General features: G+C 41.5%; 1 protein-coding gene across 9 annotated transcripts in view; it reads left to right on the forward strand.

Moving 5' to 3' along the window:
* Positions 1-17178, forward strand: part of pitrm1 (pitrilysin metallopeptidase 1) — a 333676-nt gene that overhangs the window by 214757 nt on the left and 101741 nt on the right. For all 9 annotated transcript variants that reach the window (XM_060905918.1, XM_060905920.1, XM_060905919.1 and 6 more), the window contains 2 exons: positions 2936-3032; positions 15216-15350. In XM_060905918.1, the coding sequence (XP_060761901.1) occupies positions 2936-3032; positions 15216-15350 (232 nt within the window). The remainder of the gene's footprint in view (positions 1-2935; positions 3033-15215; positions 15351-17178) is intronic.

The raw sequence follows: 17178 nt of genomic DNA on the forward strand, positions 1-17178 counted from the left end.
GGCAGCAGGCGTCCCGGAGTTGCTGGCCAAACACGAACGGCCGGCCGACCTCCTCCAGACGCAGCGTGCGGAAGCGCTGCCACTGCTGCTCCGGAGTGCGACCCACGCGCTGGAGGACGGCCCTGCGGAGGTCCGCATAGGCCAGCCGGCTGTCGGCGGGGAGCTGTAGCGCGGCCAGCTGCGCCTCGCCCGTGAGCAGGGGGAGGAGGCGCGCCGCGCGCTGTTCCACCGGCCAACCCACGCGTCTGCTGCCCGCTCAAAGAGAGCGAGGAAGGCCTCGGGGTCGTCGTGCAGGCCCATCTTCGTCAGGGTGAGGTGGGAAGGGCCCGTGGAGGTGGTGGACCCCGTCGACGCGAGTAGATGCCGGAATGCCTGGTGATCTTCCTGCTGCGCCAGCACCAGGGCCTCGAACCTTTGCTCCTGTTCTTCCCAGAGGGCGACCAGCGCCTGGTGCTGGCTCTGTTGGGCCATGGCGAGGGCATGGATCAGGTCCTTGAAGGGGTAGGACTCCATGGGGCTGTTCTCTCCTGCACTCCGTCCCGGGTTTCGGCACCACTGTAGCAGGTGTTCTAGGTGGGTGGAGCACAGAAGCACAGCAGGCCATAACTGAGTTCTCAAAACTCGTTTATTGTAGCTTTTCAGCTTTTAACTACACACACATACATGTACGCACACCAGTATCCAGGTTGGGAGTAGCCCCCTTCCTCCGCTCTCCCTCTCCTCTTATAGGGCACGGTCACTGGGGAAGACACACAAACAGGTTAATTCCCGTCAGGTGCAGTGATTCCGCCACTTACCTTCCCTGACTCCGCCCTCCATTCACAGACCGACGCTTGACCACGCCGCCGCTGCCACACTCACCTTCAAATTAACTGCTAATCCTAGAGGTTCACATATTTTTGTCACTCACAGATATGTAATGTTGGATCATTTTCATCAGTAAATAAATGACCAAGTATAATATTTTTGTCTCATTTGTTTAACTGGTTTCTCTTTATCTACTTTTAGGACCTGTGTGAAAATCTGATGATGTTTTAGGCCGTATTTATGCAGAAATATAGAAAATTCTAAAGGGTTCACAAACTTTCAAGCACCACTGTATTTTAATTCTAAATTGTTGCAAGCGGGGCAGCATGGTGGTGTAGTGGTTGGCGCTGTCGCCTCACTGCAAGAAGGTTCTGGGTTCGAGCCCCGTGGCCGGCGAGGGCCTTTCTGTGCGGAGTTTGCATGTTCTCCCTGTGTCCGCGTGGGTTTCCTCCGGGTGCTCCGGTTTCCCCCACAGTCCAAAGACATGCAGGTTAGGTTAACTGGTGGCTCTAAATTGACCGTAGGTGTGAATGTGAGTGTGAATGCTTGTCTGTGTCTATGTGTCAGCCCTGTGATGACCTGGCGACTTGTCCAAGGTGTACCCCACCTTTCGCCCGTAGTCAGCTGGGATAGGCTCCAGCTTGCCTGCGACCCTGTCGAACAGGATAAAGCGGCTAGAGATAATGAGATGAGAATGGGATTGTTGCAAGCAGTGATTAAGGGGCCACACATTTTATTGCCCTGCCCCTTAGTGAGAGTGTGAACAACAGAATTCATTGGGATCATCAGCACTTGTTTGGAAATTGATGGCAGTACCATTGTCTGTCAGTCATTGGTTATCATATGTGTTTGCAAGTTATAGATGAACCCTCCTGCTATCAAAAATTTGAGAAACAAGTTTTGGTCTTGCAATGATGTGATCCAAATTTTGTGGTGATTGGACAAAATTTGGAGAAGTACAAGCCTCAGAGCTTGCATAACCATATGTGTATTCATGCTGAGCTTGAATACACATGGCTGCACCTCTACGTATGAAACAGCAGAATCATGTCAGACCAGAGGTGTGAGCCTTCTCTTTTCAGCCACATTATGTAACATTCAGCCTGAGAGTCAGTGCAATGAAGGCCCACAGGTCCTTTTGTGAGTTTACTGATGTAACATATTTGGTGTTAAGTACTTTCAGTAACTGTAAAAGTACAGTAACGTAAGAGAGCACAAAATCTTTGGATATATGGTACCTACAATAAGCTTCACCTATTTAATAGACCTCATACTTTACAACCTGAAATAGTGTAACCTTGTATTGACTACCCAGGCACATGCTAGGATGTAAAGTGTCTTGAAAAATAACTTACAGCAGCTTTATGCAGCTGTGCAAGTTTATGCTTGTATTCAAGTTTTATGACTCTCTTAGTCTGTTAATGTAAATATTAAACACGACAGTTTTCCGTTTCCAGTTGAGAGTATCCTGTGTGCATTCTGGGTGCCACTTCTCACCGGAGCTTTTTATTTTATTTTTTGTTTTTCTTTTTTGTGTAGTTTGATGTTTGGTTTTTGTTTGAGGGTTTTGTCTGCCAGTTGTAGTGTATCTCTGGACCCAGTTTTGGGCATCACTTCCCTCCAGGCCTTGGTTCGCCATGGGTTGATGCCTGTGCTCCTCACTATAGACTGCAGTGAGCTTGTTGCTCATTTTCATATCAGAGTTGTCCAGCGCTCTGTGCGGCAGTATTTTTGTGCTTGGCGCAGTGTTCCAAGCGATGTTGCTTGGTGGCGTTGCGGCAGCTGTGCAGGCAGTTTGGGACATGCCAGCGCTCTGTGTGGCGATGCTTCTGTGCTCGCTTTGTGGATCCATGGCAGGGTGTTGCCCGGTGGCATCGCAGAGGCTGTGCAGGCGGTGTTTTCGTGCGCCTTTTGGTGGGTCTGTGGCTGCTACACCATTGGAATGACATCCTGACCTTTATTTGGTGGCCTTTTTTTCCCCCTCCCCCTCCCTTTCTGTATAATTGTAAAGCGATTTTGGGTATTGAGAGAGGCACTGTATAAATTGAACATTATTATTATTATTATTATTATTATTAACAACAACATTTTTAGTTAGTGCTAATTATTTGGTTGTGAATGATTACAGGGCCGGGTTTGAAGAGGAGCAGATTGAGGCATTACTGCACAAGATTGAAATTACGATGAAACACCAATCTACCAACTTTGGCTTGTCTCTTGTCTCCGTAAGTGACATGCAACCACATAGTATGTGATGAAAAACGTGCGCGCGCACACACACACACACACACACACACACACACACAGTTAGGTCCATAAATATTTGGACAGAGACAACATTTTTCTAATTTTGGTTCTGTACATTACCACAATGAATTTTGAACAAAACAATTCAGATGCAGTTGAAGTTCAGACTTTCAGCTTTAATTCAGTGGGTTGAACAAAAATGATTGCATAAAAATGTGAGGAACTAAAGCATTTTTTAACCACAATCCCTTCATTTCAGGGGCTCAAAAGTAATTGGACAAATTAAGTAATTGTAAATAAAATGTTCATTTCTAATACTTGGTTGAAAACCCTTTGTTGGCAATGACTGCCTGAAGTCTTGAACTCATGGACATCACCAGACGCTGTGTTTCCTCCTTTTTAATGCTCTGCCAGGCCTTTACTGCAGCGGTTTTCAGTTGCTGTTTGTTTGTGGGCCTTTCTGTCTGAAGTTTAGTCTTTTTTTTGGGGGGGGGGCTTTTTGCACCTTTATTGGATAGGACAGTGTAGCGACAGGAAATGAGCAGGAGAGAGAGACGGGGAGGGATCGGGAAATGACCTCAGGCCGGAATCGAACCCGGGTCCCCGGATTTATGGTATGGCGCCTTATCCACCTGAGCCACCTGGACAACCAGCAGTTCAGTGACCATAATCTGCTGTAAGCTACATTGCCACACTGCATTGGGATGGGGCCAGAACATACTACAGCACTGGACATCGATTTTGCTAATTTAAACACCTCTACAAAGTACTCTTAGTAACCTCAGACTGACAAAGGTATATATCATTAGCTCCTATGTGGATAACTATGGAAAACCTGTGCTTGCCAAGGACCCTCAGATTACCTGCTATGTCTGGCACCCTGCCTCCCGGTATTTTTCGAAGAATGATATACAAGTTATAAGATGTTATACAAGTATGTGTGTGTGTATTATGATGTATATATTATATATTATGTACAGTTGTGTTCAAAATAATAGCAGTGTGTTTAAAAATGTGAGTAAAGCTCAAAATCCTTATAATAGTTTTTATTTCCATGCATTGGGAACAATGCACATTATATTCTACATCAAAACATGAAGAAAAATGTATCAATATTTTAATTACTTTACAGAAAATGAAGAAAAATGAACATTGGGCTGTTCAAAAAAATAGCAGTGTCTGCATTTTTCATTACAAACTCCAAATATTTACTGTATAAACTGAAAAAATCTTAAGGATTTAGTATTCCTGTGAATCACTAAACTAATATTTAGTTGTATAACCACTGTTTCTGATAACTTCTGGCACCTGTGAACAGGTATTCCAGCCCAGGATGATTTGACAACATTCCACAGTTCCTCTGCATTTCTTGGTTTTGCCTCAGAAACAGCATTTTTGATGTCACCCCACAAGTTTTCTATCGGATTAAGGTCCGGGGATTGGGCTGGCCACTCCATAACTTTCATTTTGTTGGTCTTGAACCCTGATGCTGCTCGCTTACTGGTGTGTTTGGGATCGTTATCTTGTTGAAACACCCATTTCAAGGGCATTTCCTCTTCAGCATAAGGCAACATGACCTCCTCAAGTATTTTGATATATGCAAACTGATCCATGATCCCTGGTATGCGATAAATGGGCCCAACATCATAGTAAGAGAAACATTCCCATATCATGATGCTTGCACCACCATGCTTCACTGTCTTCAGAGTGTACTATGGCTTGAAATCAGTGTTTGGGGGTCGTCTGAAAAACTGTCTGCGGCTCTTGGACCCAAAAAGAACAATTTTACTTTCATCAGTCCACAAAATGTTTTTCCATTTCTCTTTAGGCCAGTCGATGTGTTCTTTGGCAAATTGTATCCTCTTCAGCACGTCTTTTTTTTAACAGTGGAACTTTGCGGGAGCTTCTTGCCGATAGATTAGCTTCACACAGGCATCTTCTAAGGCTACGTTTACATTACGTCGAATCAGCGGATCATCAGATTAACGTTCTTAAAACGATTCGCGTTTACACTAAAACCGTTAGCCGTGCACACAGCAACACCAATACACGGATACGCTCGGCTCCGCAGGCATCCTGCGCTCCAAATCACTCCGCCCTGAACAGCGAGTGCCCTCTGGAGGGTGCGCACTCCGGCCCTGCGCAGCTCACACAGCGCGCGAGTGAAGTGCACAAGCCGTGATTCGGGACTGAGCCGCTGTGTGTGTGATCCCAGCGCATATCACTTACTACTTGCAAGTGGAAGGATGGCAAGCCTAAAGACAATCATAACTACACAAAGGGCAGTATTTGCATCAGTATTTGCAGTATTTTCATACTTTTATACTCTTTAATGAAAGGTGATACAAGGCGGAAGTCCGCGCCGTTTTTCAGCAGTCGCGTCACATGACCAACGGCAGCGAATCAGGAAGGTGGATGTCACAGTGACGTTGTCCAATGAGGACGCCAGCTAGAGCTCAGCACAGCGTATTCGCGTATCTCAGTGTTTACACAGCACCGGACCAGATACGATCTAGATTGAATACGTGGACGCTGGCGGATTCCCGTTTCCCGGCTTTTCCAGGTGGTTTAATGTAAACGGACAGTGCATCCGCGAAGAAAACGAGACAGATACGGTCTAATGTAAACGTAGCCTAATTGTCACAGTACTCACAGGTAACTGCAGACCGTCTTTGATCACCCTGCAGCTGATCATTGGCTGAGTCTTTGCCATTCTGGCTATTCTTCGATCCATTCGAATGGTAGTCTTCTGTTTTCTTCCACGTCTCTCTGGCTTTGCTGTCCATTTTAAAGCACTGGAGATCATTTTAGCTGAGCAGCCCATCATTTTCTGCACTTCTTTACAGTATACGTTTTACCTCTCCAATCAACATTTTAATCAAAGCACGCTGTTCTTCTGAACAATGTCTGGAATGACCCATGTTTCTCAGGTTTTCAGAGAGAAATGGATGTACAACATGTGCTGGCTTCATCCTTAAATTAGGGCCACCTGACTGACATCTGTTTTTTCACAGAATGAATGATCTCACTAATTAAACTCCACACTGCTATTATTTTGAACACGTCCCTTTCACTTAATTATTCGATTACACAGACTCAGGAGCATGCATATCATGAATGTTGGGTCTGTTGGTTTTCTATGACTCTACTACACCTACTGGTAAATTATTTGCCATGTAGTAATATAATTTCCACCAAAAACAGTGATTGATCTGGTTAGTCGTGTTGGACTGCTATTATTTTGAACACAAGTGTATATATGTACATATAATATGTACTAGTGCATCTCAAAAAATTAGAATATTGTGAAAAAGTTCAATGTTTTCCATCAGTTATTTAAGAAAGTGAAAATGTTATATATTATAGACTCATTACACATAAACTAAAATGCTTCAAGCATTTTTCTATTTTAATTTTAATCAGTATGGCATACAGTACAAAAACAAAAAAAAAACATCTCAAAATATTAGAATATTTCATTTCAAGTTTGAGTAAAACAGTATGAACACAGTGTATCTCTCGGTCTAGTTCAGTACACACAACCACAATCATGGGGAAGACTGCTGACTTGACTGTTGTCCAGAAGATGATCACTGATGCCCTCCACAAGGAAGGTAAGCCACAAAAGGTCATTGCTGAAAAGGGTGGCTGGAAAAGGTGCACAAGCAACAGGGATGGCCGCAGTCTTGAGAGGATTGTCAAGAAAAGTTGATTCAAGAACTTGGGAGAGCTTCACAAGGAGTGGACTGAGGCTGGTGTCAGTGTATCAAGACCCATCACGAACAGACATCTTCAAGAAAGGGGATACAACTTTTGCATTCCTAATATCAAGCTACTCCCGAGCCAGAGACAATGTCAAAAGTGTCTTATCTGGGCTAAGGAGAGAAAGAAATGGACTGTTGCTCAGTGGTCCAAAGTCCTCTTTTCAGATGAGAGTACATTTTGCATTTAATTTGGAAATCACGGTTCTAGAGTCCGGAGGAAGAGTGGAGAGGCACAGAATCCAAGGTGTTTGAAGCCCAGTGTGAAGTTTCCACAGTCTGTGATGATTTGGGGTGCCATGTCATCTGCTGGTATTGGTCCACTGTATTTTATCAAGTCCAAAGTCAACACAGCCATCTACCAGGAGATTTTAGAGCACTTCATGCTTCCATCTGCTGACGAGCTTTTTGGAGATGCTGATTTCCTTTTCCAGCAGGACTTAGCACCTACCCACAGTGCCAAAACTACTACCAAATGGTTTGCTGAACATGATATTACTGTGTTTGATTGGCCAGCCAACTTGCCTGACCTGAATGAGAAACACCCGACCCAAAAATACAGATACGCTGAAGGCCACTATCAAAGCAGCCTGGGCTTCAATAACACCTCAGCAGTGCCACAGACTGATCACCTCCATGCCACACCACATTGATACAGTAATTCATGGTAAAGGAGCCCCAACCAAGTATTGAGTGTATAAATGAATATACTTTTCAGAAGTTGGACATTTCTGTATTGTAAATCCTTTTTTTGATTGATCTTAGGGAATATTCTAATAATTTGAGATACTGGATTTCTGATTTTCATGAGCTATAAGCCATACTCATCAAAATTAAAACAAAAAAGGCTTTAATTATTTCACTTTACATGTAATGAATATAGAATATATGAAAGTTTACCTTTTTGAATTAAATTATGAAAAAAGGAACTTTTTCATGGTATTCTAATTTTTTGAGATGCACTAGTATATATTACACACACACACACACACACACACACACACACACACACACACACACGCGTACATATCTTAAAAATGTTCTTTGAAAAAAGTAATAATAAAGCTGTATATTATACAAAATTTCAAAAACATAGATAAAAAAACTTTCAGAAAGACACATACAATAATGTTGTTGCCAATGAGTAATTATAACTTTTTTTTTCAATAAATGTGTCTTTGTGTTTCTTAAATCACTCAAAGTCACTTACAAAATGAAGCACTTTTGGTAGTTCATTACACAATATTGGCAATGAGTAACTCTCAGCAGTCACACTCTTGACCTGCTTTGTTCCACTGATCTAAATGACATCTCTGTCTCTGGTATCTCTGATCATAAGCTCATTGTATGCAGCTTCCATACTACCATTCCTCCTCCTGCCTGTCACCTATCGGAATATTAGATCTATTAAACACAACCTCTTTGCTGCTTCGATACAGGCATCACCCGTGTGACCTACATGATGAGCTCTCCTCCCTTGACAGTCTGGTTGCCATTTACAATGACACTGTTTCTAGCTTGTTGGATGACTTAACCCCTGTAAAGAATAGGCTTGTCCCTGCCACCCACACCTGTCCCTGGTTCACCCCTGAGCTCAGAGTAATGAAGGCCACTGGCCAACATCTTAAGTGCTTGCATAAGAAAACCGGTCTTACTGTCGACTCGTTGCTCTACACTGAGCACATTCATAAGTATAGGGATGCCTTAAATGCTGCCCATTCTAACTACTACTCATTAATCATAAGTAGATCTAAGTCTAGGCCGAAAACATTCTTTAGGACTGTTAATAAACTTCTCAAACCTCCTGTGGCAGCTTGCCCCAAGACAGCTGAACAGTGTCAGGCTTTCTTAAATTTCTTTGAAGACAAAATTAACCAAATTTACCAATGCTTTCAACCTACTGCTCTATTTCTCTCCCCCTATTCTCCTCTGGGCCCTAAACTCACCCATTTCACAACTGTTGACTCCCTTTCGGTATCTAATATCATCGCTAATTAGGGCCCGAGCCCTATGGGCGAAGGCCCTATTGTTCTTGTAAGAGTTCACTATTATATTATTCTTCTTCCGTCTTCTTCTTCTTCTTCTTTTTCTTCTTCCGTCTTCTTCTTCTTCTTTATTTTTCTCCGCTGTTGGGCCATTTTCGGGGCGCTTGCCATGGGCGAAAACGCACGAAATTTGGCACCAGTTCCGAGAATTGCCACCGCTACTCAGAACCAGAAGCCCAAACTTGGCCGGGGCTCCGGGCCTCTATAGCGCCCCCTAAGTCGTTGTGATTTTGGCCTCCCGCATTAAGGTGCCTGGGTGCCATGTAGTTTGTAGTAGTGGCATGCCATTTGGTACGCATATGTATCTCACTAAGCCGGACAAAAATGTAATGCCAATGCATTAGCCACGCCCAACAGGAAGTGAGGTAATTTCACTTTTGTGCGAAATGCATGGCCACGAAGACGGCGCAACTCCTCCTAGACCGTTCATAGCAATGTCACCAAAATTGATACACATCATCTAGAGACATGGCTGACAAAAGTTACTAAATACGTTTCACGTAGGATAAACCGTTCAGAAGTTATACGTCAATCAATTTTCGATGCAAAATTTTACATGCTTAAAAATTCATAACAAATCTTCTGATTGCTCAAAACTGCTCATACTTCACACGCAAATCACTCATTGGGCTTCTGACATGTTACCCAATTTCTGTGATATGTCGCCACTGGGGGCGCTATTTTTGGGCAAAAATTCCAATCTTTCCTCAAATTTGGTCAAACTTCACGGCCACCCTCTTACTACCTCCCATGTCATGTATACCACATTTTGGAAATTTTCGTCCATGGGGGGCGCTGTTTTTGGCCGACGCATTTGCTCCAAAACGGGTTTTTGGTAAATAATTCCATAATGCTTTTCCTTCACACCACTACCTTGTGATAGTACGTTGCTGTTGTAGACACTTATTTTTCCAACTCATAATCGCTCATGTACAGCATAGCGCCACCTTCTGACATGGGAAAAACCAAAAAATTTATTCTTCAAAAATCTATATCTCATCTTCTATTTACTCAATTGTCATCAAACTTCATAACCAAACTCTTCATAGCTCACCTGACATCTACACCAAATTTTGTGCACTTTCGCCCCTGGGGGTGCTGGTTATGGCACAAATGATATTGCAGCTTCTGATCTGTCAAACTTGCCAAGCAAACTCTTTACAAGACCCTTATTGGGGCGCTTGCCATGGTCAACAACGCACGAAATTTGGCTCCTTTTTCTTAGACTGCCACCGCTACTGGGAACCAGAAGCACAGATCCAGGCGGGCCTCAGGGCCTCTATAGCGCCCCCTAACTCGTTGTGATTTTGGCCTCCCGCATTAAGGTGCCTGGTTGCCATGTAGTTTGTAGTAGTGGCATGCCTTTTGGTACGCATATGTATCTCACTAAGCCGGACAAAAATGTAATGCCAATGCATTAGCCACGCCCAACAGGAAGTGAGGTAATTTCACTTTTGTGCGAAATGCATGGCCACGAACACGGCGCAACTCCTCCTAGACCGTTCATAGGAATGTCACCAAAATTTATACACATGATCTACAGACATGGCTGACAAAAGTTTCTAAATACGTTTCACGTAGCATAAACCGTTCAGAAGTTATACGTCAATCAATTTTCACTGCAAAATTTTACATGCTTAAAAATTCATAACAAATCTTGTAATTGTTCAAAACTGCTCATACTTCACACGCAAATCACTCATTGGGCTTCTGACATGTTACCCAATTTCTGTGATATTTCACCACTGGGGGCGCTATTTTTGGGCTAAAAATCCAATCTTTCCTCAAATTTGGTCAAACTTCACGGCCACCCTCTTACTACCTCCCATGTCATGTATACCACATTTTGGGAATTTTCGTCCATGGGGGGCGCTGTTTTTGGCCAACGCTATTGCTCCAACACGGGTTTTTGGTAAATCATTCCATAATGCTTTTCCTTCACACCACTACCTTGTGGTAATGTCTCTTGCCGAAGAAGCTGTGGAAGGTATTTCACAGGGACGCATGCCCCCGCCCCCCTTGGCCGCTGGCGCGAGGGCCCGTCAAGGCCGCTTGCGGCTTTAATTCTAATTCCTCCTCATGTCAGCTTGACCATGCCCCTACTCCTGTACTCAAGGCATGCTCCACAATCATCTGTGAACCAATTGCATTGTTGGTTAATTCATGCCTCAACTCTGGTGCTGTTCCCACTGCACTCAAAACGGCTGCAGTTATTCTCATTTTAAAGAAGCCTGATTTAAATCCAACCTCTCTGTCTAATTATCGACTGATCTCCAACCTCCCCTTTTTAGCAAAAATACTGGAAAGAGTGGTTGCTTCCCAACTTCATTCCTTTCTCATTGAAAACACTCTATGAACCCTTTCAATCTGGTTTCCGCACATATCACAGTACAGAGACTGCTCTCTTGCGAGTAGTAAATGACCTCCTCCTGTCTGCTGATAGTGGTTCTCTTAACATTCTCATTCTCCTTGACTTTATCTGCTGCATTTGACACCATCAATCATGACACACTCATCTCCTGTCTGTCAGATATTGGTATCACAGACATAGCCCTCCACTGGTTTCGGTCCTACGTCACCAACAGATGAGTTTGTCACACTGGGTCTACATAAGTCCTCCATGTCCCCTATTACTTGTAGTGTCCTCCAGGGGTCTGTTTTGGGCCCCTCCTTTTCCTTATATACTGTTCATCCTGCCCCTTGGCCAAATTATTTGTAACTATGGTCTTAACTTCCATTGCTACGCTGATGACATCCAATTACTAGTGCATCTCAAAAAATTAGAATACCATGAAAAAGTTCCTTTTTTTTCATAATTTAATTCAAAAAGGTAAACTTTCATATATTCTATATTCATTACATGTAAAGTGAAATATTTAAAGCCTTTTTTGTTTTAATTTTGATGATTATGGCTTATAGCTCATGAAAATCAGAAATCCAGTATCTCAAATTATTAGAATATTCCCTAAGATCAACCAAAAAAAGGATTTACAATACAGAAATGTCCAACTTCTGAAAAGTATATTCATTTATACACTCAATACTTGATTGGGGCTCCTTTACCATGAATTACTGTATCAATGCGGTGTGGCATGGAGGTGATCAGTCTGTGGCACTGCTGAGGTGTTATTGAAGCCCAGGTTGCTTTGATAATGACCTTTAGCGTATCTGTATTTTTGGGTCGGGTGTTTCTCATCTTCCTCTTGACAATACCCCATAGATTCTCTATGGGGTTCAGGTCAGGCAAGTTGGCTGGCCAATCAAACACAGTAATATGTTCAGCAAACCATTTGGTAGTAGTTTTGGCACTGTGGGTCCTGCTGGAAAAGGAAATCAGCATCTCCAAAAAGCTCGTCAGCAGATGGAAGCATGAAGTGCTCTAAAATCTCCTGGTAGATGGCTGTGTTGACTTTGGACTTGATAAAATACAGTGGACCAATACCAGCAGATGACATGGCACCCCAAATCATCACAGACTGTGGAAACTTCACACTGGGCTTCAAACACCTTGGATTCTGTGCCTCTCCACTCTTCCTCCGGACTCTAGAACCGTGATTTCCAAATTAAATGCAAAATGTACTCTCATCTGAAAAGAGGACTTTGGACCACTGAGCAACAGTCCATTTCTTTCTCTCCTTAGCCCAGATAAGACACTTTTGACATTGTCTCTGGCTCGGGAGTAGCTTGATATTAGGAATGCAAAAGTTGTATCCCCTTTCTTGAAGATGTCTGTTCGTGATGGGTCTTGATACACTGACACCAGCCTCAGTCCACTCCTTGTGAAGCTCTCCCAAGTTCTTGAATCAACTTTTCTTGACAATCCTCTCAAGACTGCGGCCATCCCTGTTGCTTGTGCACCTTTTCCAGCCACCCTTTTCAGCAATGACCTTTTGTGGCTTACCTTCCTTGTGGAGGGCATCAGTGATCATCTTCTGGACAACAGTCAAGTCAGCAGTCTTCCCCATGATTGTGGTTGTGTGTACTGAACTAGACCGAGAGATACACTGTGTTCATACTGTTTTACTCAAACTCTAATATTTTGAGATGTTTTTTTTATGTTTTTGTACTGTATGCTATACTGATTAAAATTAAAATAGAAAAATGCTTGAAACATTTTAGTTTATGTGTCATTTTCACTTTTTTAAATAACTGATGGAAAATATTGAACTTTTTCACAATATTCTAATTTTTTGAGATGCACTAGTATATCTCACTACATCCTCCCGTACTGACTCCCCTCCAAGTTCCCTCAGTGACTATCTATCAGACCTAAAGTTGCGGATGCATAATAATTTTCTAAAACTTAACACAGATGAAACAGAAATCATCCTTATCGGCCCCAAATCTTCATTGTCCAAATCCTCCAGTTTCAGTCTTAACATCGATGGTGCACTTGTTAAATCTTCACCTGTTAGAAACCTTGGAATATTGCTTGATCCCTCACTCAACTTTGATCTCCACATTAAATCCCTCACCAAGACTGCTTTCTTCCACCTCCGAAACATTCGCCCCTTTCTTTCCACTAGTGATGCCCAAACTTTGTCCACTCCTTCATTATGTTCCGCTTAGATTATTGTAACTCCCTTCTTACTGGCCTCCCTACTAAATCCCTTCAAAGACTACAATACATTCAGAACTCTGCTGCAAGATTCTTCACCCATATCGATCAATCTGCTCATATCACCCCCATTCTTTCTCAGCTTCACTGGCTACCTGTTCTGTTCAGAATTAAATATAAAATCATACTACTCACCTTCAAAGCTTTTCATAACCTTGCTCCTTCTTACATCTGTGATCTTCTGACCCCTTATACTCTACCCTGGGTGGCAGGTCCTTCAGTGCCACAGCCCCCAAGCTCTGGAATTCCCATCCTCAACCCCTCTATGACTGCTCTTCTCTTCCTTTCTTCAAATCTCATCTCAAAATCTTTGTTTCATGAACGTTTCTCCACCAGTGCATAAACTCACCACTCTTTAGCAACTCGGTTTTTTGTATGTTGTTTTCTTTGACCTATGTAAAGCGACCTTGAGTTTGAGAAAAGCGCTATACAAATGTAATTATTATTATTATTATTATTATTATTATTATTAACTAAACTTTGACCACCAAATGTCATCCTCTTTACATTCAGAGCTTTGAGGTAGTTCTTCTTGTTAGCTCTAGTTTCCTTGTTACAACGTTTGCAAATAAGTTCCATAAGGTAAGTGGGGGCAATGCCATGGATGCACTTGAAAGTTAGCAATAAGGTTTTGAATTGATCTTGAATGATAAAGTGCACTTATGTATAGAATCAACTTATGTTACTGCATTCTAACTGTTTACATAAAATGTGTATATTTTTTTATATGCTTTTTATGGTCCAGAGGGGAGAAAAGACAATGTGTTAAGGTGTGTGTGTGTCCAAGCGCGCAGGCTGCACACACTGGACAAGCACAGTGTGTTTTGGTTTATTCTGAGAAATTTGTGAGTGCTGTCCATCCATCCATTGTGTGTGTGTGTATGTATATATATATATATATATATATATATATATATATATATATATATATATATATATATATATCTATACACACACACATACATGTGTGTGTGTGCATATATATATATATATATATATATATATATATATATATATATATATATATATATATGAGTGATTCCATGCTTATGGGTACTGAAATGGGGACATGAACTTATTTTTAAAAATTCACCTAAAACCATTTATTTTTTTACCATCAGGTCACAAAACATGTAATCTTTAATGAATGATATGTTAAAAGATAACTTTAATTTTCTGAGATGTAATAAAAACATATTTATATGCCAAAGTCAAGCCTATGAGTTCCAAAATGATGTCTGTTACATTACTTCTGTTACGATTGTCCATCTCGCATCTGTTACAAATTAATTACAATCTAGCTATATACCATGTTAATCTTATTGAAAGAATGTGTATGTTTATTCTACTACACATGTTTATTAATTATATTTGCTAAAACATCACCTTCCTATGTTTCAAAAAGTAATTCTACATTGTTAAAATTGAGAATATATATGTCCACAACACTTCTGTTACGTTCTGACTTTGGCATATAAATATGTTTTTATTACATCTCAGAAAATTAAAGTTATCTTTTAACATATCATTCATTAAAGATTACATGTTTTGTGACCTGATGGTAAAAAAAGAAATGGTTCTAGGTGAATTTTAAAAAATAAGTTCATGTCCCCATTTCAGTACCCATAAGCGTGGAATCACTCTCTCTCTCTCTCTCTCTCTCTCTCTCTCTCTATATATATATATATATATATATATATATATATATATACCTCCCGATTATCATTGTCTTTCTAGCATATTGTGTCCTGCTGGAATCATGATGGAGACCCAGTGCAGCGACTGAAGATCAATGAGAATGTCTCCATGTTCAGACAGTGTCTGCAGGACAACCCTCGCTACCTACAGGACAAAGTGCAGCACTATTTTAAGGTAATCAACAAATTAGACAATCTAGAAATTAATAATAATATTCAGTAACCACATAAAGAAATTCAGGAACAATAAAAAAAAAAGCCTACTAGCACTGCTGGGTAATTAATTTTCATTTTGTTTGTTGTGTAGATTTTAGGGACCTTCAGTTGCTCTGCTTTTACTGTGTGGTAACTTACTGTGATGTACAATTTATGTATGACAAATCTGCAGTGATGTGAGGGGGCACACAGTTGAAATCACATCATGTTGGTTGTGGCCAGGCATTTTGTCACTGCCATGTGTATGTGAGTCACAACATTGTGTTCATGGAAAATTTTTAATCAGTGAAACCTTGTTCCCCTTTCATGGTCATTCACATGAGACTTATTTACAAAAACCAAGTGTTGCAACTCGATCCAGCTCCACATTAGCATGTGCAGTAGTTTGCTGTATTTTGAAGGTGGATTGTGTAAGAATTTGGCCACCTAGTAAATTCATACTTCACATTCCAAACAAAAAGGTGCCAGTATATCACCAGAAGGTTGGGGTGTCCACCCCTATCAAAAGAAAAAAAAGAAATACACAGTCTCACCTTTCCCTTTCCCCCCCAAATACTTCACCACCCCTCTCATAGAATTCTCACTCACTGACCATAAAGCTATTTTTAGTTGATCCACTCCTGGGGTCATGCAATATAACTTTAGAGTCATCAGTCATTAAAAAAAGCCTGATGCACAGCAGGAATATGCAAAATTTGTCCAAACTCCTGAAACTTGGAGCCTGTCAAGATAACATTGCAATCTTATAATCTTCATGAATTTTCTCAGCCTATAATTTGTTATAGCTTGCTTAGCTCAGTTTTTTGGCAAGAAAACATGGTAGCAAATCCCTGAAGTGGGTGGAATACTGAAGTGCATCAGACCTTTATTTTCACATTGCTTTTCAGTCTTTCTCTCCTGCACGCGCGCACACGCGCACACACACACACACACACACACACACACACTATCTATCTATCTATCTATCTATCTATCTATCTATCTATCTATCTATCTATCTATCTATCTATCTATCTACATACTAGTGCATCTCAAAAAATTAGAATATTGTGAAAAAGTTCAAAAATTTCCATCAGTTATTTAAGAAAGTGAAAATGTTATATATTATAGACTCATTACACATAAACTAAAATGTTTCAAGCATTTTTCTATTTTAATTTTAATCAGTATGGCATACAGTACAAAAAAAAAAAAACATCTCAAAATTAGAATATTTCATTTCGAGTTTGAGTAAAACAGTATGAACACAGTGTATCTCTTGGTCTAGTTCAGTACACACAACCACAATCATGGGGAAGACTGCTGACTTGACTGTTGTCCAGAAGATGATTACTGATGCCCTCCACAAGGAGGGTAAGCCACAAAAGGTCATTGCTGAAAAGGGTGGCTGGAAAAGGTGCACAAGCAACAGGGATGGCCGCAGTCTTGAGAGGATTGTCAAGAAAAGTTGATTCAAGAACTTGGGAGAGCTTCACAAGGAGTGGACTGAGGCTGGTGTCAGTGTATCAAGACCCATCACGAACAGACATCTTCAAGAAAGGGGATACAACTTTTGCATTCCTAATATCAAGCTACTCCTGAGCCAGACACAATGTCAGAAGTGTCTTATCTGGGCTAAGGAGAGAAAGAAATGGAGTGTTGCTCAGTGGTCCAAAGTCCTCTTTTCAGATGAAAGTACATTTTGCATTTAATTTGGAAATTGCGGTTCTAGAGTCTGGAGGAAGAGTGGAGAGGCACAGAATCCAAGGTGTTTGAAGCCCAGTGTGAAGTTTCCACAGTCTGTGATG

The sequence above is a fragment of the Neoarius graeffei genome, chromosome 23 (assembly GCF_027579695.1).
Source record: "Neoarius graeffei isolate fNeoGra1 chromosome 23, fNeoGra1.pri, whole genome shotgun sequence".
NCBI classification, from domain to species: domain Eukaryota; kingdom Metazoa; phylum Chordata; class Actinopteri; order Siluriformes; family Ariidae; genus Neoarius; species Neoarius graeffei.